This window comes from Rhinolophus sinicus, chromosome 6 (genome assembly GCF_057876585.1).
Source record: "Rhinolophus sinicus isolate RSI-liver-muscle chromosome 6, RSI-T2T, whole genome shotgun sequence".
Lineage (NCBI taxonomy): Eukaryota > Metazoa > Chordata > Mammalia > Chiroptera > Rhinolophidae > Rhinolophus > Rhinolophus sinicus.
The window spans coordinates 66,207,962-66,229,583 of NC_142506.1; the positions used below are offsets into that span (position 1 = coordinate 66,207,962).

General features: G+C 36.8%; 1 protein-coding gene across 9 annotated transcripts in view; it reads right to left on the reverse strand.

Moving 5' to 3' along the window:
- Positions 1-21,622, reverse strand: part of KCNT2 (potassium sodium-activated channel subfamily T member 2) — a 227,657-nt gene that overhangs the window by 110,187 nt on the left and 95,848 nt on the right. For 8 of the 9 annotated variants that reach the window (XM_088799157.1, XM_074317061.2, XM_074317060.2 and 5 more), the window contains 4 exons: positions 8,098-8,278; positions 6,799-6,963; positions 4,785-4,921; positions 3,158-3,221 (listed from right to left, as the gene is read on the reverse strand). In XM_088799157.1, the coding sequence (XP_088655283.1) occupies positions 3,158-3,221; positions 4,785-4,921; positions 6,799-6,963; positions 8,098-8,278 (547 nt within the window). The remainder of the gene's footprint in view (positions 1-3,157; positions 3,222-4,784; positions 4,922-6,798; positions 6,964-8,097; positions 8,279-21,622) is intronic. The other variant, XM_074317059.2, reaches the window with a different exon arrangement.

Below are 21,622 nucleotides of genomic sequence, written 5' to 3' on the forward strand. Positions count from 1 at the left end.
CATGTTGAAGAGTATTGTCGCCTGGGAATGACTCACTGCTATTACCGTGTAGGAAGGAGAAGGAATTTCCCAAGAATCCTCTGTAATTTTTCCGTGTGATTCAATTGTCTATGTGAATAAGCTTGACTAAAATTAGGGAGACCAGCCAGTTCTTAGCCACGGGTAAGAACACATGATTCTGAGACCCGTGGGCCCTCCCAAGACACCCACTTATTTTACTCCTGAAAGCAAGTGAAAATGACAGTAATACAGACTTGATCTTCTAAGAGTAAAATTCTGCAGCATCTGTTTTCCCCCAAATGAAGATACAAGAAAGGTTTGGTGCACGTGAAATGATTAAGTGGTAGCAGGGGTGGATAATCATAAAGGAGGAATTACTTTTGCTCTTCGTCCAACCACCTCCCAAAAGTAACAACTTACTTGGAAAGAGGCAATTGAAATAGTTGGTCTGGACCAAGCCCTCATACATCATATAGTCATTACAAAAAGATAATGATGGCCTAGGGTTTTTTTGTAAAGTAAAAAGTGATGTGTTTATGAACCTTTGAAGAATCAAAGAGCGCAGTCCCATTAATTTAGTATCATTTTGGATTTAACACCCTGAAACGATTTAAGCCAAACACTGGAGGGGAGAGTAGATTGTGGGAACTGTTGAAGCAAACTGTTTGCAGCAACAACTGTGCCAGGCCCTTCCTGATACAGAGTAGCTAACATGAGCAATATGGTAGCCTCTATACTAACATAGATAGCTACTTCCCATAGTGCGACCTTTTCCTGGGTTCTGTATTTTGCATTGCTAAATAAATCTTCTTTAATTGGATCATTGTGCCCACATATGTAAATATGGCTTAAAAAAAAGATGAATGGTAGCCTGCTTGTGTCCAGATATGAGCCCACTAGGGAGAGTCTATTTTGTAATCAAGTCCTTTGTTTTCCAAGGACTGTAGACACTTCTGTGAGACCCTGTACACCCAAAAATAAAACAGTTGAGACACACTACGGTCTTGGCCCAAGGAGCAGGTATGCTGTACACTTAGTGCCATTCACACCATTGGTTTTTCTTCTTTATCCCTTCCATCTGTCAAGACCTAACACTCCATTAAATTACCAGGACCCAGGTCTTCTCCTTGTTCCTCTGTTCAAGACCCCCTGAACTCGGACAGTTGCTAGAGTTGTATGGTTTTGTTCATATTTCCTCTGATTTCATCTTTTCTGTCTGCTTTTTATTTGTTGGTCTATTTATTCATGCCTTTTCTTGTTAGGAATTTCTGTAAATGTTTAGTGATCCCTGTGGTCCAAACATATGTAGGAATGAAGCACTCAAAAGGTATTTGAGACCTGAACTGAATGTGGAGACCTTTTTTTCACATAGACTTTACTGTTGGGTGATCAGTCCTTGATATAATTCTGGGGAATTCCAGAAATTATCTATTTATCTATCTATCCATCCATCCATTCATCTCTCAATGTGTGTGTGTGTGTGTGTGTGTGTGTGTGTGTGTGTGTGTTGTGATAAACTGTTTCCCCAGAGAAAAATCCCTCCGTGTTTGTACCAGTGGAGGTGTGGACCAGGCTGCTAGGGTTTGAGTCATTTGGGAGAAGCATCTCACATTCAGTGAGGCAGGTCGCTCTTAAATTCCATTGATTTTCCCCAGATGCTCAGCTGTACCTAGTGGTTCAGAGTGAAGGGTATTCCTGGATCAAATTCTCCAAACACTAAACCTCTTTTCATGGGGTGGGGAAAGTGACCGGCAATGGATTTGTGGAGGGGTTCAAAGAATCTAATAGCTTCTCTTACAGACTTTTAATCCCTATCCATATGTTTAGTCCTACATATAACCCTACTTGCAGAGACATCTGGTGCCTCTATTTCCTGAGACTTTTGAGGTTGGATTGCAAAAAGCAGTCTTTTCTGATTTGTTTCCTATCAACTTAAATTTTCATTTCCTTCTGTCTGTTAAGTCAGTTACCACTCATCCATCTGCTTTCTAGCTTTTCAACTCATATTAGTGTTCTCATCTACCACCTCCTTTGTCCTCATGAGTGAAATCTTTTTATTTATTTCCTGTCAATTTAGCAGAGTGTCAGGAGGAGACGGAACACATGTATTACCTGAAAGCTCCCACATTCGCATTGTGAAGGGTACTCTGAAAGATGTTACATGTTTATTTCTTACCGCTTACTTTGTAACTCAAAACCTTATAGACACTGGAGGACTGCAAATATCTTTAAAACAAAGTGACCAGTTGAGGGGTGCAAGGTTGACAGTGACATAAGTTTCGTGATAGAAGCATAAGGTATGAATAAGAAGTTCAGGTAAATTAGAGTGAAGACAACCTAAGACTTACAGCCAGTCCTAAATTAATGCACCAGGGATACCTATTAGATGTTCCAGAAAGCGTAAACCGTGTTCCTGGAAGACCTATGCATGTTTTGCCTCTTCCCCAGTCACTGCAGAAGCCACCAACGTTCTTAATTGTCTGCACCCCAGACATGGCCACAGATGGACTCATTGGCTAAGAAACACAGGAGTTAACAGTACCTACTCGACATAAAATAATAATGCCCTTCTTTAAATTACAAAATTAACATGTATTTATAAAATAGAAGTTCTAATATGGTAAATTACCATTTAATTTAAGCATACAGTTATAGAACTTTAGGCCTAAAAAAAATGCATCATAGAGATCACACACGCCAAAGGTTACCAAATTGAGATGTGTTTCAAAATCAGTTGGGGATCTTTTTAAAACACACAGATTTCCATTCCCCATCCCATGTATCCTGAATAGAATTTTCATGAATTCCTGTTTTTTTAGAAAGTCGCCAACTGATTCTAATGCAGACTGCTTGATCCATCTGCCTGTTTTTGAGTGGAGGAAACAGTCTAGTTGGTCTGTATGGGAGTCATTTCATTTTAATCAACAGAAAACCCAAGGATTCGTAGAAATGGCTTCAAAAACGCTTGTGTTGACATTGTCAGTGATCCAACTCATCTTATATCAAGGCAAAGATCATTTAGAGATATTTGCTTCTCTTCAGCAAAATTTTAAGACCCCCAATATTTAATGTTGGCAGATTAAAAGTAATCAATTAAAAAAAAAAATCTTCCAAGGGGAAAAGAAAAACATGACTGAAAAAGAGTTTAGAAACTTACAGAGGATGTTCTGTCCACTTCGCAACGACTGCTCAGGATAAAACAGGCCTCAGCGTCGTCCATTCTAAGTGCAGACAGAGAAACAAAACAATCTCAGACGCAGACAGAGAAACAAAACAATCTCAGACGCAGACAGAGAAACAAAACAATCTCAGACCTGTGCATCGTCGGAGAAGTAGAACTTCAGTGTGTAGTTCAGTGCACACAAACTACATGTAAACTTAGAGTGTCCTCACGCTTAAATGAAAGTTGAATTTTACGATATCACGGCTGTATTTGTGAGCAAAATAATTGTGGAATCGGCTCCATAACTCAATAGCTTATAATGGCAAGTAAAGAAAAGTCAACTTTATTCTGTTTAATGATGATGTATTTTTTCATATACAGTAGGTCCTTGAATAACATCGTTTCATGCAACGTCATTTTGTTAGAATGTTGATGAGATGCCGTAGAAAGTTAACTCTTGTCAGTTTTGTTATACATACATCCTTACAAGTCAAGGATAAATATGAAGGTATATTTAAAACTTTGAAAGCAACAGAAAACATTGAGCAAAATCACCTCTGCTAAAAGTCTGTTTTGGCTTCTGAGATTACAGATGCTATTTTGCAGATGCCCTGACTCCCAGGTGTCCATGGTCTATACAGCCACACTGTCACTCTCCTCATGTGGAATAACCCCCATGATGTGTGACAAATGTTTTAAGACCATGTCACCCTTAGACCGGGTTGGCTGGCACCGTGCAACAGGAAGAGGAACTAAGATCTGTCACTTTTCTGATTCCTCCAGCCCCCAAGCAACGCAAGTGTTATCTATCGTGTGTGTATGTGAGAGAGAGACATGCCATTGAGTCGGCTGGGACTCCAGTGACCCTATGAATGAGTGACGTCCACATGTCCTGTCCTCACAGCCCTGCTGAGCTCCTGGAGACTCAGTCTGTGGCCTCTTTTATGGAGTCCGTCCATCTCCTATTTGATCTCTCTTTTCCTGCTGTCTTTGTTTTTTTCCCAGCGCTCCTGTCTTTTCCAAGAACCCTGCCTTATGATGTGCCCAAAGTAGGACAGCTTCAGTTTTGTCATTTTGCCTCCAGTGATGTTCAGGCTTAATTTGCTCTAGGACCCACTCATTCATCTTCCTGGAGGTCCAGGTTCTCTGTAGAACTCCCCCCAACACCATATTGCAAATGAACCATTTTTCCCTGTCAGCCTTCTTCCCTGTCCACCTCTGCCCAGCACATAACACAGATTCTTTAAAATTTAAACCCTGACTCCAAGGGCTTTGGCATTTTACATGTTTAGCCCAAGAGTTTTATCTGTGGAAGAAAACCAGTATTGAGAGATTTGAAGACTATTGGATGGGTGAATCTGGAGAGTCAGCTCCTCTCTGACAGCTTGACATGGTTACATGCCACACCTCTCATTGTGCAGCGTGGACATGGTCTGCTTTCATCTCTGCACTAAGAAAGAGAAGCAAATGCATGGATTTTACAGTTTTAATCAGTTTGGCCAACACTGAGACAAACTGTTCAAAAATAGGCCAACATATCTTGTAACACTGAACACTGCTAACGTTTGGAGATAAGAAATGACATTTAGCACCGCAAGATGGAAAGCAACAGGGGACCTACTTTGCTCTCAGCAGATCCTGATCTTTAAGGGCTGAACCTTGAAGGTAGATGACGCGTTGTGACCACATTGGAATCTGTAGGACCCTTCGAACTTGCACGTCCATTTCAGTAGGACACAAAATGACCACATAATAATCCTGTTCAAAACAAGGAGGGTGATGGGATAGAAATGGTAAGCTCTGTTATACACCACGTAGGTGAATGGAATATCTAAGGCCATTTTGAAATATGATAAAATAGAAATGTACTCTTACTAATAATAATAAATAAAAGTTTGCATTTAAAACCTGGGCGTAAATATATAACACAACACTATCATAAACATAACTGAGACATAAAAATATCACAAATCAACACATTCATTTTGACCTTTTTTCAATCATATTTGTGCCATGAAGAGAAAGTGATCTGTGCTTATACTCAACACACATTTCCAGTCTATAAAGTTTTCAGCTTTAGGCTTATTCTAAAATATACATTGCATGGCAGGCAGAAGTGCTTAAGTATCAATTTGTATTTCAAATCATCGTTTTAGAATAAAAACAGTAATGGTGTCTTATATCATTTGGTAATATTATGAACTAATATATTGACATTTTTCTGATGAATACCTGAATGGGTAAGGACTCATAAAAATATATTGATAATACTGACAAAGTAAATTAAAGAGTTTGAGATAGACATATCGTGTTTCCCCGAAAAGAAGACCTAACTGGAAAATAAGCCCTAGCAGATTTTTCAGGATGACATCCCCTGAACATAAGTCCTAATGCATCTTTTGGCGCAAAACTTAATATAAGACCCAGACTTATCTTCGGGGAAACTCAGTATTTCAAAATAAGAGTCATTTGGAGAAAAAAATGAAGTGGTTGAAAGCAACTGATTTATTTGGATTAAAATTCTCTAGTAAATATTTATCATTTATCACCCTAAAATATATCTGGTGGGCATTTTTAGAGTTTTAAGAATTCTCCATGTTGATATTAGAATAATAACAATAAATTATGAGGGATCAAACTTTTCTCCCAAATAAATTTTCTTTATAGTGAGCAAAACTGAAATTATTTAATATGAATAATAAAAAATAAATACAGAGTGTCTTTAAAAACTACAAATTAATTTACATGAAAACAAAAGAATGTATTGCATAATTTAAGCATCACTTATAAGTTTGTTTTTTAACATAGAGAACTAGTATTTAAAAAGTTCCCCAAAGTACTCATGCAAAAAAAATCTTTGTTCAAGGGAGATATAATCAGATATACTTAGTACTGTCTTGATTTCAGGAGTGTCCAACCTCTTGATACAAATTTATTGGGGACAAACAAGAAATTCAAGCAGCTCTCTGCAATTTGGACTAATCCAAGTGCCTTAAGCAGCAGAGAGTACCTAATTCCACACTGTCCCAGTACCACGGCAAATATTACAAGTGTCTGAGCACTTTATCTGCATAGACAGATGAAGACGTTTTTGTAAATTCATGTTCTTAATTCAGCTGGTTATTGTTCAGTTATTGGTCACTTAACAGCTCCCATAAATAGCACCTAGTGACACTCCAGAAAACAGAAGAGAAAATAGAACTTTCAGACTTGTACATTTCTATCAGCAACACTTGATAAAATTGAAGGAATCAAGTGACCACATGGTATTGACATGATTACGTCATTGTTTTTTTATAGCTTATGTTCAAATTCACTGTTTCATAAAAATACCATTTATGCATTACCCCAGGGAGAAGAAAGTAATCATTTTAACTCACAGAAAACCTTTCTTTGTAACTTGACATAATTCCATCTGTCTTTTAAGTGTAGCTACAGAAGGAAACAAAATACTGTGTATTCCTTCAGAACTTTTTCTATGTTCCTGGTTATATTTGTAGGGCTTCATTTACACTTTCTAAATTTGAGTGTATAAATAAAAATCCTGCAAAAGGCAGGATGCATCCCCAGTTAATTGACTTTGATAGTATGTTAGTAGGTAGGATCCAGTATAATGCATAATATAATAAGTGTACCTGCAGTCGTGGGTGAGCATAGAATTCGTTTAAAAAGTCCATAAGTAAGTCAATCTTCAATGAGCTGACACACAGAACAACATGCTTTTCAGTTTGAGCTCTGTGGCGACTATAATTTCCACCTGATTTTTGTCTCTCCATCCACAGATAGGCCATCTGTTCAAACTGTAATGCATTTTTCACATATGAATGAAAAATACTGGACATGAAAATAAAAATCAATGCAATCCATCTGGTGTTTATTAGGTATACTCAGTTTCTTAGATGGACCTCATTGAGATCCAAATTACCAGTGTTCCCTTCAGCAATAGACTTTTCATGTGATTGCTGCAGAGGTCGCTAATGCCTCCCAGACACTTCAGGTCTCTAAGGAAACATGTTAGTATATTTTCCTATTATATCGTAACAGGGCACTAAAGAAGTTTGTGCATCTGCTTTATGTCCAGTGGAGTATGCAGCCGTGATATGTCATGTGCTGAGTCCAAGTGAAAAGACTCATTGGCATTTCTCCCATGTTCTTTTGTCAAGTTCATCCTGTATCACAATAAGACACCCCTACCACAACACACAAAGCCATATTCTAGTTGTATAGTAGCTAGTGTGTTAGGGACATGGAGGGTGGACGGGTGGGGTGTCGGGCAGGAAGACATGTGTGATTGGACAGGTTGGGAAGACCATTCTTATACCTACATAAAGTACATTTAGAAACACTGTGGCCAAAGTGTTTAATAGAATATGTAAGTTTGATTCGTATATGCCATATCCTGCCCACCCATGGACACCCAAAGCTCATTGTTAGAAAGAATTGGAGATTGCCTGTATTTATCTTTAGTCTCATTGTATATTTCTGTCTCTACAACCACGTATCCATTCCCCAAAATGCTGAGTAACTGTTACCAATTTTTATGCATTACGATGTTTGACTTTTAGATTATTTCAAGAATCAAGAGAAATCAACCCTTCACAAGTTTATTTCCTTGATCTATCGTTCTATAATTAAAAACTACATTATCCTATCAACCTGTCATTCTTATAGTTAAATACTCTACATTTAAAAGATACACCTTGAAGAACTGAAGTAAGATGTGAGCCATCCACTGAGTGAAGGGGTGGGAAAAGACCCCTCAGTTTCTAATATGTAAAAAGGCATTTCTGAGACAATTTTAATTAGTTGGCTACACATAATAATAGCCTGTGTTCATATAGTAGAGCAGTAAACCACCCTGCATTTCTGCTAAACGTGGAGGAGGTGATTTTCTAAGACCTCATGCATTTCTATAAACACCTGGCTATGTTTACCTGTATGGGCAGGACCACCAGCGCAACACAGATCATGATGACGACAAAAAGCTTGGAGGACCAGGTTTCAGGAGTGACATCGCCGAAGCCCACGGTGGAAAATGTCACGATGCAGAAATAAAGGGAGTCAAACAGATTCAGCTTCTTTCCGATTCGCTCCAGGTGTTGGATTCCACAAATGCTGAAATGAGCATTACAATTAAAACTTACCAACCGGGCACATGATTTTTCATCACTATTCCCCTGAAAGCCAAAGCACAGTTCACGGAGCCATTTAATAATTGGGATCTTGCAGTGTACAATTTTTTTTTCTCAAAAAATATACTATTAGGTCGGTGCAAAAGTAATTGCAGTTTTTGCAATTATTTTTAACCTTTTAAACTGCATTTTTTTTTCTACCTTAGCCAGATATAGTATAATGTTGAAGTCAAAAGCATACCTTCAGGGTAGGTAAATACACAGATAGTTTATTGCTACTTTCTTATATAATTCTTGGGACTAAGATAGTTTATGTATGGATTTCCATCATACATAAACATTAATATTTCACTTGTGTGTTAGCTATTTTTCCTAGAACTGTGACTGGTGCACCGTGCTATATAAAGAATTGAAGCTATTCAGTGGTTACAATCCATTTTAATATAGATCGTTATCCTACTTCATTCACAGATGTCCTGGGAGCCAGTATTAAATGAAAACTACCTCCTCTTCCTGATCATAATTGATGAATTTCGGTTAATTATTATTTTGTGTCTGTACCCAGAAGGGATTTTAATGATAGGCACAGATTTTCTGATAAACTCAATCCAGGAATGTGCTCAAATACAGCACATTCATAATCAAAGTATCCTATTCTGCCTTGTCATAAAACAGATGGCATTTTTCAGTCAAAGGCCAAGTTAAACTATCTAAAATATATTCTGACTTCAAAGTAGCAAAATAATTTAATAGTGTAGAATTTAAATACACTTATAGCTGGTGGATATTAGTCAACACTCTTATTATCTTTAAATATCCAATTCAATAGAGTTTTGTGACTAGGCAGTAGTATTTTTTTCAAAATCTTCCTTAAAATGCTTAATTTCAGTGGATATCTAATTGTAACAATTTTTTTGTTTATTACCCTGTACCCCCTCTCTAAACATTTGAAATTAAATAATTTGCTGCAATTTAAGATAGAAAAAAAATAAACCAATATCACTCCATGTTCTATTTAACTTTCTGTTTAGTTGATAGCCATGAAAGTTACTCAGATTCATTTGCAGTGATTGAGTTTGCAATGGAAAGTTTCAAATGAATATAATTTTCTTATAATTTCTCTATTGTAAAAATGCCTGTAAATTTCAAATAAGAAAAAAATTGATATAAAACCAATAGGTGCTGTAAAATTTTACTTAAATATTTCATAATGGAAAACAGGTAACCTGAGATAAGAAAAGTCATATTTATTCATACAAATACATTTATTGATAATAAATGTAAATACAAGTATGTGCCAAGCTTTGCACTGTATGTTAGAGATGCAGATTTGAATATGACACTCTAGTCTACAGAAAACAAAGTTTCTAAAACCTAACGTGAATGATTTTGACTTCACCTTTCTAATAGTACTACTAGTAATAGTAATAACCATTGGTTAATAGTCAAACAATGAACTTATATCTTGATTAATGCTAACTTAGGTAAATTACTTAAGCTTTTTAGACTTCCTGCTCCTCAACTGAAAATTAAATGTAGTATTAATTTCTTCTCTTGATTATTATGAGAAGTAAATGTACTAAATCTCAGGGAAATGGCTGACGCTTAATAACACTCAATGAATTCAGCAGCAATTTTGTTATTTATATCCCGACCCCAGCATTAGAGAAATTGAAGTACAAAACTGAGTGGCATGAAGAGGACTCAACATCTTCACAGAAATATCACAGATTTTTGTTTTCGACTTGACAAAATAGTAAATGTACTTTTTTTTATTCTTTTTAAGAAAATTTTATTATATTTGGGGGGATGATATTGGGTAGTAAAATTACACAGGTTTTAAGTGTACAGTTCTTGAGAATATCATCTATATATTATTGCATTAAGTGTTCAGCACCCAGGGTCAGCTCTCTTTCCATCACCATGTATTTGACCCCTTTACCCTGTTCTCCGACCCTCTCCCCCCCTTACCCTCTGGTAACCACTAAACTGTTTTCAGTGCTTATGAATTTTTGTTTGTTTGTTTTGTTCATTTGTTGCTTTCAGTTTTATATCCCACATATAAGTGAAGTCACATGGTTCTCGACTTTTTTGGTCTGACTTATTTCTCTTAGCCTGATAATCTGAAGTTCCTTCCAAGTTGTCACAAATGGCAGTATTTCATCTTTATTCTTATGGCTCAGTAAAAGGAAAGCAACGTGCTCTTTAATGGATAAAGTAAATGCACTCTTAACAACAGGCCGAGAGGACGGAGAAAGAGTAGAGGTGAGGAGATAGTGAGTCTGTCCCTGTTTGCTATGGATTAGCCAACAGCAGAAAACCACCCATGAGTTCATGGGTCGCTGTCATCTTGTCCAGTCTTTTCAAGCCTGCACCTCTCATCCATTATGAAAGTGGAAATGTGGGTAAGCGTGAAGGAGTCCAAAAACAAGAGTTAGGCAATTTGCAGTGGAAGCCCATTATCTTGATCTGTTTACAAAGAGCTGTCATGCTGATATGAGCTGACCTTTGGAGGGACACTATCGTCATTTACAGAAACTGACTGCTAATTCTTAGTAATGCAGTAGGAGGGGAAAAAAAAGACGAAGCACCATTTCTGGGCCGAAATGTCAGTAACAGGCCAGGGACTTGTTTTAAAAAGAGGTAGTTGTCACTGAGATTGCTTGAATGAAAGAATTTCAATTGTAATTATATATAAAAAGACTGCGTATATGTGTTTCATATACACATATATTTATGTAATTCACTGACCTAGGTAACTGCTGAGTATATCATTACATGGTAATATTTTACGATTTAAATGTTAAAATATTAATATTTGGGGGGAAAATTCCAATACAATTTTCTCTTTTTGTATTATTTTTCACATATGCTACACTGTTATCATTTAAATTGATATTTAATTTTTACGTGACTTGTGGATTTTCGATTTTATGATGATTAAATATATCTATTTTTTAGACATTCTATGCACGTTGGGAAATATAGAATCCCTGCCATGCACATATTTATGTTTTTGGCAAAACTGTGGTCGATATCCCCAGTTCTGAGCTTAAACCGGACTTCCAAAACAGTTTCACATAGTCATTTCTGCCTTAATGTAATTTACCTTTATATGAATACCCGTTGTGACAATTTTAAAGATCAGTGCGACACAATAAAAACCTTTCAGGAATTATACAGCATAGTCTTTGTAAATCAAAGCGGACATGCATTTAATTATACAGACCAGAGGACCAAGGGCCAGCCAATTAGTGAAATAAATATCTTTCATATCTGCTCAGAACTTGGTTATCACCAACGTACACCCGAAACATAGGGAAGTGTCCTTGGAGGGTTTTAATCACCTAATACTTCCATAATCGATAATGATAAGAGATGGACTGTGTAACTAGAACCGTAGGAATTAAGTACAGCTCTTGAGCGGTACAATGTTTTATGTGGTTTCCAGCCAATGTTTGTTGATATTCTAATATGAATTATAGATATAAGGATAAAAACAACAAATAATAGAGGCATAAGCTAAGGAACATGAGGAAAATTGTGCAGGTGGAGAGCGGTAGGAATTATTTCATTTTTGGATATGTTGAATCTGTTGTTCCTGTAAGGCATGCACCACCAATCCATTGCGATAATATATTTTATTAATATATGTATACATATTATGTACCATTTTTATACTCCTTGGGTAAACCCTACTTGGTGGTAATTTTGGTGCAGTTCTGATATTTTCAATTTCAAAAAAATAGTAATGTGCACTTATTACAAGACAAATAATAAAGACATAAATGAGAGGCTATTAGTATAATTCCATTTCTATCTACCCTTGAGGTAATTAATATTTAGTAATATGTTCTGCTGATTTGATATTTGATTTGTTTTTAATATATGCGTGCTTTTGATTTTAATTGGCAATTTATCACTGTACGATTTTTATGTCTATCTTTTTAAAGGGCTCTTGATCTAGTTCTGTCTCTCAGTATATGTTCCTTAAAAAAACAATTTGGCAGAAGATGTTAACCAGACACAAGGTTCGGCAGTCAAATATATCTGGCCACTCTGGGTTCAGCATCTTTTATTTAGCAAACAACTTTGATGATCCTTTTAATGAGTTAATGTTTATTACGAGAGCGGAATTTTTGTAGGATTAACCAAATATATCAGCTAAAGTTCCCAGTTTCGGCAGAGTATCTCAGAGGATTAGGGTTTTATGAACTGAATTATGAGAACATTAGCTCATGCTTTGTGCTTTGTCTGAGTATGTTAGAATCACAGTTTAGTGTCATCGTTAAATGATAGGGATAACATTTTACCTTTGTCCACGCCCAGGATTACACAGCCCTGGATTAACTATTCTGGGAAGGAACTTAATAGTGAAACTGCCAGGCCCTGAAGTTTCATTTATTTATTTTTTACGAACATGAAAAGATACAATTTTGAAATGCGACATCTTAAAGTGTTCCATCTCTACCCTTCATCTCAGTTTAATACTGCTTAAAAATCCATAAATATGCATTTTGAGAGCACCTACTCTTCCATCCCTAGATCCACAAGAATCACTCTGCCTCACTCAACGTTCCTTGGTGTCTGCTGATTTCCCATGAATCTGAGCTTCGAGCACACTTAACAAAGTACACTTTATAATTACAGGCCCACAGAAGCCATACTGAGCGAGGGGTAAGCATCGCTGCTTCCTCTTCCTGTGATGCACAAAATCGCTGAGAGAACAGAGCAAAATTTTTCGTAAGCCCTGCAATTATTTCAAATATGGATCACCACACTGGGCCTGCCACATGGAAAGGAGGACTCCAAATTGTTTTCTCAGTCATTTTTTTTTTTAATTCTACTTTTTTCTGTTAACTGGAGTACTGGTAAATCTCACTAAAGGTAATTTTAAAGACATCATTCAAATGCTTGCATAACCAGGTTGAGTAACAAAGCAATAGGCCCCATTTTGCACTAAATACACATAGAGCCATGGTATGTATCATACCAAGCATTTCATTTCTAAGTATCCCAGAAATAAAAAGACACGTACAGTGCAATTAAGTCTCATTTTAACAAAGTATTCCTCAATTTAGAAGAGCTAACAGCTTCATTCATATATTTTTCAATCTAGAGTTGTTGTTTTTTCCACCAACCTAGTGAAAAAAGATCAACAGGGCATGAGATTAAAATTATCTAAGAGTACACCACCATTAATAGGGTGGTAAATGTTCTTATTTATATTTAAATATTTCAATTAACAGGATTCCATATTTCCCCTTGCCAGTCCTATTATATATATATATATATATATATATATATATATATATATATATATATACATATATATATATATATATATATATATATTTAACGAAATTACATTAAATTATTTTATTCCATTTCATCTCCTTTCCCCACTAATGATTTAAACAAAATAAAGACACCTGCTGAACAGTCTTGGTAAATTTCTCATAGATTCATCAGCCTGTGAGCCATTACTAGTATAATGTATGCAGATGGAAGGAGAATTTTCGCTGTTCCTATAGTTCATGGTGGGAAGAATGAAACTTATAATTATGTAGTGTTTTGTTCTGTTTGCGCGCCTCAGGTTATATGCTGCCCTGAGCATGTATTCATAGTCTCCCATAATCATTTGTTAAGAAATGTGTACTGAGTCTCAATGTGAAATGTATTTTCCAGAGTGAATTAAGGATGTGAGATGAGGATGAAAAGATGGGGAGAATTCTGATTGTGCAGGAAACTTAGAACTTAAGACGGGGTTTTGTATGCATCGTAAGACATAGAAAATCTTTAACATTAAGCAAGTGGTGAGAAATTATATTTATGTTTCACAAAGGTCACTTTGGTTGCCATGAGATGGTTTGGAATGAAGCCAGACTGAACATAGTAAACCAATTACACGTCTGCTGCTGTAAAGAGCTTAAGATAGTTTCGATGAGCGCGGTGATGACTGAGAGGAAAGGTGTGGATAGATTTTTAAGATATTTAGGAGGTAAAATCCATGGGATTTGTTAACTATGTGTTGTGTGACAGGACACGTATTAAGAATGATTCCATTTCTTTTGGGAATTGCCCAAAAGAAATGGCTGTGGTTGCTACTTCACAGACATTGGCAGTTTAAGGAGGAAACAGCATAAACTTGCTTTTGGACATATTCAGTTTGAGGATTCTGAGGAAATGTCACAGAAACAGTTGGAGGATAGAGAGGATGTACTGAAAGCCGTAGAAACTGGCCAAATCCAATTTGGTCACAATTATCAGGTTCTTTTTGGTGCACATCGATAACCTATAATGTAAAGAGGAAATAGATGGCTTTTTCGAATCCCCTCCCCAATTTGCTGCCAAATATTATACATTGAGAGGAGGTCTTAGACCAAATTCTGCCACATGAAGCATTTATTAATCCTCGTTCTGCAAGATCAAAAGGTTCCTGTCTGTGTGTAACTCATTGGATGAAAGGTTCATTTTTACAAGAAAAATGTGAAAATGTACTAGGGACGTGTTCAGCTAACGGTTTTGTGGAATCAGATGGCAGAACCCTCAGATGTCCAGGCACTGCTACCCTAAAGGGTCAGCTTGCTATGCTCCCCGTATTCTCACAATCTAATTATGCAAGAGCAGAAATAACCACACCACACTTTCTTGCCAACCACATGTCTTGAAAATATTTCTATTTCCCCTTATGTTCACTTCTCAGGATTTCGACACAGGTATTGGTGCCTGGAGCTGGTGACAGCCTGGTAATGGGTTCCTGATCGGAGTCCTTCATAGGCTTATGGGTTTAAGTGGGTTTGAACGTGTGTAGACACGTATATACCACACTGTCCTAAAATACTTGTGGGACTACAAAAAAACTATAGCTAAAATGTCTGATATGTTCTAGGGAAAAAATGTGAAATGAAATGAAAGGGCCCAGGACTGTTCACTGAGAAACTGACACATTTAATGGTGTGTTACAGAAGAGGACAAACTTCAGTGGGCATAAAGAGTGTATAGATGTGGTGTGCGTGTGTGTGTGTGTGTACGGGCACCTATGGAGTGTGCATGGGGGTCTCTGGGTGTGCCCCACACGCCCAAACACATTCTTAGAACCACCGTGTACATGTAAATGATTCTTCATATACATTTTTCTGACTTTAATGTTGGGACTGACTTACACAGGCTTTGTGAGTCCCACCGTGACATCAGAGATCCCTGCTAAATACCAGGGGTGCCAAAAAAATGTACCCACGTAGACGCTTTGGTCAACGTTGCTCAAGCAGTAGTTTGCCTTAATCAGTAGTGTCTGGACGCTGATGGGAACCACTCTGAGCACCTCTTGTAATTGCAGAAGTCAAATGTGACTTGTTTTCAGGTTTTGTTATCAATATATATTATTACAATTTTAATACAGTTTTCCTTTCTTAAAATATGTGTACCTTTTTTTGGCACCCTCTGTATATCTTTGCTCCATTCCCAGTAATAGAATAGTAGAATGAGATCCCTTTTTTAATGGTTTAACTTTCAAAAAGAAACAAATAAAAAACACAGTATCTATTCTGTTTGCCTCTGTATTTGCAATTCCTCTTTCTGTTGGGTTATTGGAAAAAAGGATATTCAACAGGAAAAGCTTCAAATCTAGTCATGAACAGTCAAAGTAACTTCTACTGGTTGCAAAGAAGATACAGTAGATATTTGCATAGAAAACTCAGAACTCGGCTGTGAAAAAACATTACCATGGTGCAATAGGGTGACAGTATAGCTTTTAGAGTAAAACTAATAAGAGAGGTAAGCCCAGCGAAGTTACAGGGACAGATCATAAGTTACTTTATGTAAAACACCAAGGAATTTATGTTATTCAGAAAACACAAACGAAGAATTTTAAGCAAGAGAATGAATGATGTGATCAAATGGAGTCATGGTGAGCTCATTCACAGAAGTCTGCTGACACCCTGAGTAGTCAGTTCTGCCCCAAGCACCAACTGTATTTACATTAGACTCTTAGTCTCCAGGCTAACTAATCACCTTGGAGACACGCCCGTGCAAAACATCCAAGTGCAGTTACCGCTAAGAGGAAAGGAAATACTGGATGTACTAAATTCAGTACTGTGGCATTTTCTAGTTGTTAACCCTGGCCTCTCTGCAATTCACTTTTTCCTTTGCTTGAATTATTTTTTAATTTAGCTGATTCAGTTTTTAAAAGTGAAGTGCATAGTCAATCATACATGAGCTCTGCACACCATTAACTCCATTATATATTTAAAGACACATTCACATTTGAGGTTCATAAAAGTAAAATATGTACACATCCCAATTCTCCTCAGAAAAGGTGTCATCTAGCAATGGATTTCTTTTTTACTATCAAGAAATTACTAGATGAGCACTCAGTTTATATGTCCTTGCACATAAAATGTGACATGGTACCAAATAAATATCGGCTGACTTACTCTCGCTGAGCATGATCCCACAGAATCTGGTTCCTCCACATAACACAACCAATCCCTGACATTCAGTCCCTAGGCAACAGTTTCCGGAAATCAAGTAAGGCACAAAATAAAGCTTTATTTTATATTTCCTGAAATGGTCAAAATTTAAGAAGCCATGAAAAACAAAAGAGAACAGAGCGTAACATGTTACTTCACATTATAAGCACTGAGAATTACTCTCATGGCAACAGTGACTCTTATTTTTACACGCTCATTTACTTGAATACAACATTTTAAAAATGTGATACTAGTATGTCACGTTCATCAACAAAACAACTTGGCCATAATGGTAGCACTTTTACTTTCACGATACTTGATGTCTACTTAAAATCAATTGGAAAATGTCCCCTTTCTAAGAGATGGCTAAGTGAACTTACATCCATGTCATAGAGTATAATATTCACAAATAAGTCTGTAATATAAAAATATAACCATAGGCGAGTAAGAACACTCTTGAGAAGTATCTGATTGGTTCGTTTGAACACTCGAATAACCTTTACATTGATGGTGGATGTAATTGCTCATTAGCTAATGTTAAATAGATCAGCATCTATGTAGAATGGTTTCCTAGGTAAATAATTATTCTTTTCACTGGAAATTACAACTGTTTTCCTGAGCAATGATGTTTGTTCGAAGAGCAGTTTCGGGAGGTCAGTGACACATTCTAAACTAAAAGAATTATCTGGAAAGCATTATCATCATATAATGCATGTTTTGCTTCTATGGTTTCAATGTTTTAAAAATCTGTAACAGCTTGACCATATCAGATTATTTACATTCAAAGAAATTAAACTAGGAGTTAACATTGCAATGAAGATACTACCATTCAATAAACATTTTTTTAATTCTGTACCGTTTTTGCAAGAGAAAAAAAATTAAGCAAAGATAGCATTGTAAAATCCAACATATACAATAAATAGGCTATTTATTTCCTTTCAGTTTTACTCATTGTGAGATCCACTCAGCTCCCTAGTTTCATTTAACAGACAGTATCTTAATAGCATTTATCCTTTCTTAGCAATTATGAACGTGATAAAATGGCATGGCTTTGATGACACTGCTATGGAAGTTTGGGGCTCACTGGCTGAGGACCGGTCTAGTCCAACTCCTTTCTCTACAAAGGCATCAAATTATAGAAAAAAACAAGTCAAAAACTTGAGCAAGGGTCTCTCTACCATAGGACATATGCATCACAGCCAGAATACAGTGAAGTTTTTCATCACTTCTCCCCAGCTTTGTAGAAATCAAATAATGTGAGCCTTCTCTATGGACAGTTTGAAATTAGACATGCTTTACTTTAAGAGAGAAATCAGGAAGAAAACGAGTCGCCTCAACGCACTTTGTTTATTTAGGCCCTGTGTTTTCAATCTTTCTTTGTACCAAAAGGAAACCGAATTCACCATCCAGTAAACTACATAACTAAGTAACTAGAGTGAATGTCCGAAATTGGATGAAATTTGCCTAAGCTATGCTACCTTTCCCAAGAGACAAATGTGTCTACAGTCTCTTCCTCTTAGGTAATGCGAAGAGAAAAAGACTCACTTGCCATCAATCCTTGTACCTGTCTCTAAGCAACTGGACTGTAAACCTCTAACAACTTCTGATGTATGTTTTAAATACCTGTGGCAAGGTCTAGAACAGGGCTAGTACAGGAGAGAATAAGAGTCCACAAAGTAACCTTTATTCTTAATCTCTTTGGATATGATTGAACTTAAAGCAGATTCACTATTGTTTCTATCTTTAATCAAATATTTTGTCCCAAAACGTATAAATGCAGTATCATGCCAGAACATATATAAGTGAAGGAAAAAACTGAGTTTGTGGTAAACGATCAAAGGTAACGTTCTCAGGGTCCTTGGTGGTCATGGGGTAGCAGAATACTCAGGACATATGACTGAGTTGTTAAGAAAGGTTTCATTAAAGATTTAACATATAAGCCAAGACCTTACGAACGCCGAAAGCTACACACAATGTGATATATAGATGATGTATTACAGAATTGCACACCTGAAACCTATGTAACTTTACTAACCATTAACGTTAATTTAATGGTTAGTAATGTTTACTGGTCACCCCAATAAACTTTAAAAAAAAGCAAAGAAAAAGAACACCAAAAGGTAAGTGAAGATGATACAAGACAAAGAGAACATTAAGTTAAAAAAAAAAAAGCCCAAGTCATGAATCATCATAACACCATCAAGGACAGAAAGAAAACAGCCGTGTGGCAGCCCGCACTTGCGAGCCGTATCAGTTGAGATCAGAGAGGTAGGCAGGGCCAGACCTGGGCCACCGTATGAGTATCTTTGTCTGTTTGTTTGATCCAAGTACATCGGAGGTCCGTAAGCACATAAGACTATTCTCACTGCTTTGTGGAAATATATTGTAAGAGAACAGGGGTGTCAGCAGACAGACCAAGTCTCCCAGGAAAGAGACAGTGGCTCTTGGACAAGCAGTGATAGTGCAAATAGAGAGGCAGATGAAACCTGGAGAGACTGTGGTCCTGGAGCCAAGAGAGCTTGCTGATTCAGTGGATGCTCCTTGTGAGAAGAGAGGAGTCTGGATGATTTCAAGCAGTTTAGATTTTGATGGGACTGCATGAATAGTGGAATAATTGACTGATAAGATGGGGGAAGGGGAGGGAATGCCTGGAAAGAGAGAAGAATCAAAAATGTTGTCTTGAACAGCCGCCATTACCAGTTAGCATCTGGATGGTTTTGGAAGCCATAGGCACCTTTGAGTTCACCTAAGCAGACAGGTCCTGGAGAGCAAGCAGAGCCTAGAGAACCATTTCTCTAACTCTTATCAGACTTCTGGGAAGAGAATTACTGGGGAAAGTTCGGTGTCATTGTAAATTATCCCTTCATGCCTCTCTGTGTTCTAATTTATCTCCTAGGACAAAGCTGAACCCCACAATGCACCATGATTTGTACCACAACACACTATCCCCTAAAAGCAGTGCTTTCTGGTAGCCATGAAGACCTCCTGGGCATGGAAAACAGATCATAATCAGACAAAACTAAACCATTTCCGGCGTCGCATTGACTTAAAAAAAAAAATCGCTTAAGCCCTTTCTCTGACTATATCTGTCCCCTATCTAAACCGGAGATGGTTCTGCATTCCTCGTGGTGCCGTGGGCCTCCTATGAGGGCTTATTAACACAACAAGCCAACAGATACGACACTAGTGCTGTTTTTGCGTTAGGAACATCCTTATAGGAAATAACGTACGTTAGTGTCTCTGTGACACTGCAGGGAGTGTGCGGAGGAAGACACTGAGTCCAAGGGGGAACTTGTGTGCTTCCTTCTTCCTATTAATGAGAACCAAGCAACATTACATTTCTCCCTCCACCTCAGCTGCCCCAATGCTTAATATCAGATGTAGACTTCATCCTGGCTACGTTCATGTGTTGTTTCTTCTATTTCTGCTTTCATGACCCAATATTGTGTCTGTTTTTAGAGCTGCCTCAAGTTTGTATATTTTTCTCCTTCTTTTTGACAAATGACTAAAGTAAGGTTATTATTTAACGAAAGTCACACAGCAAGAAAGTGACACAACCAAGACATCTTCCAATTTAATGAATTTCTGTTTTTACCGATAGTCCCTCACATAGCTATGTATGTACGTATACCCCTGTAACAGATAAAACCTAAGAACATTATTGTTTGCTAAACTAGAAATCTGGCCCCTGGATTATGGCAATAAAAATCCTGCTTTGCATTTGAATAGTACTTAATACTTTAACAAATGCTTTTATACAACTTATCTTGATCTGGGTGGTTTTTCAGTACTGGGTCCTGTTTGCCTTTAGAATTGTAAAATAGAAAAGATTTAGAGAAAGGCAAACAAACAAACCAAAAAATCCAGGGAGAAAGTTAAAGCATTTGTGGAATATGTGGCTAAAAGGAAAGTCGACTGAGTGCTTCAATTGTGAATATAAAAGATAATTATAAAGCAGAGAATTGAAAGTGGTTTTTTCACCTTCACAGCAAGCACACTAGTGGGAACAAGCTCATGTGAAATTCAAATGAGATATTCAGAACAACCTAAAATCAATTTGCTAGCAAACCAGGAACCTAAAAATAAAGATGTTAAACTTATATATAAATATACAGCAAGAGTCCATAATAAATAGAATTCCATGGGCCAAAAGATAGAAACTGTAAAAAAAAGAGGATTAGGTGGCCAAATAAACCTGGATTATTAGGAAAAATCTGAAAGATTCTGCATAACTTTTTATAGCAAAATAATGGTGAAAATTAATATAGCCCTGAGGCAGGAGATAGCATCAGCTTACAGGATGGATGGACGGAAAGAAGGCAATATTAAAATGAGTCTCAACACTGAATCAAAATACTTTGAAAGACATTAGCAAAGATTATGGGCGCGAAAGAGGGTAAATTATAATACAATGAAATAATTGAAAAAATTTATAAAGGGGAACTTGTGAAAACAGCTATGTTACATAATCCCAAATAGAAGGATTCTAAAAATCAGTTGAAATGCAAAAGTCTCTGTGCAATTTAAGAAATTAGGTAACAGACGATGAATTAATAAGAAGACAAATACTAAGATGGAAAAATGAGGGATTTTAAAACAGAAAAAAATAGAGTTCATGGTATTTTTAAAAGATATACGAGCTCTACACAGATTTGGCTGCGTGATGGTAAGAAAATGCTTTTAATATAATGAAAATGTACTATAAAAGCTCTGACGTTGACTCTGCTTTAAAATAGACAACCATCTGGGTTGGATGGTACAGAAAGGGCGATGTTTGGAGAAGTGGAAAATAAAAAAAAATTCTCAGGTTCATTTTAGTAATGTGATTCTTTATGAAAATCTTCTACCATTACATT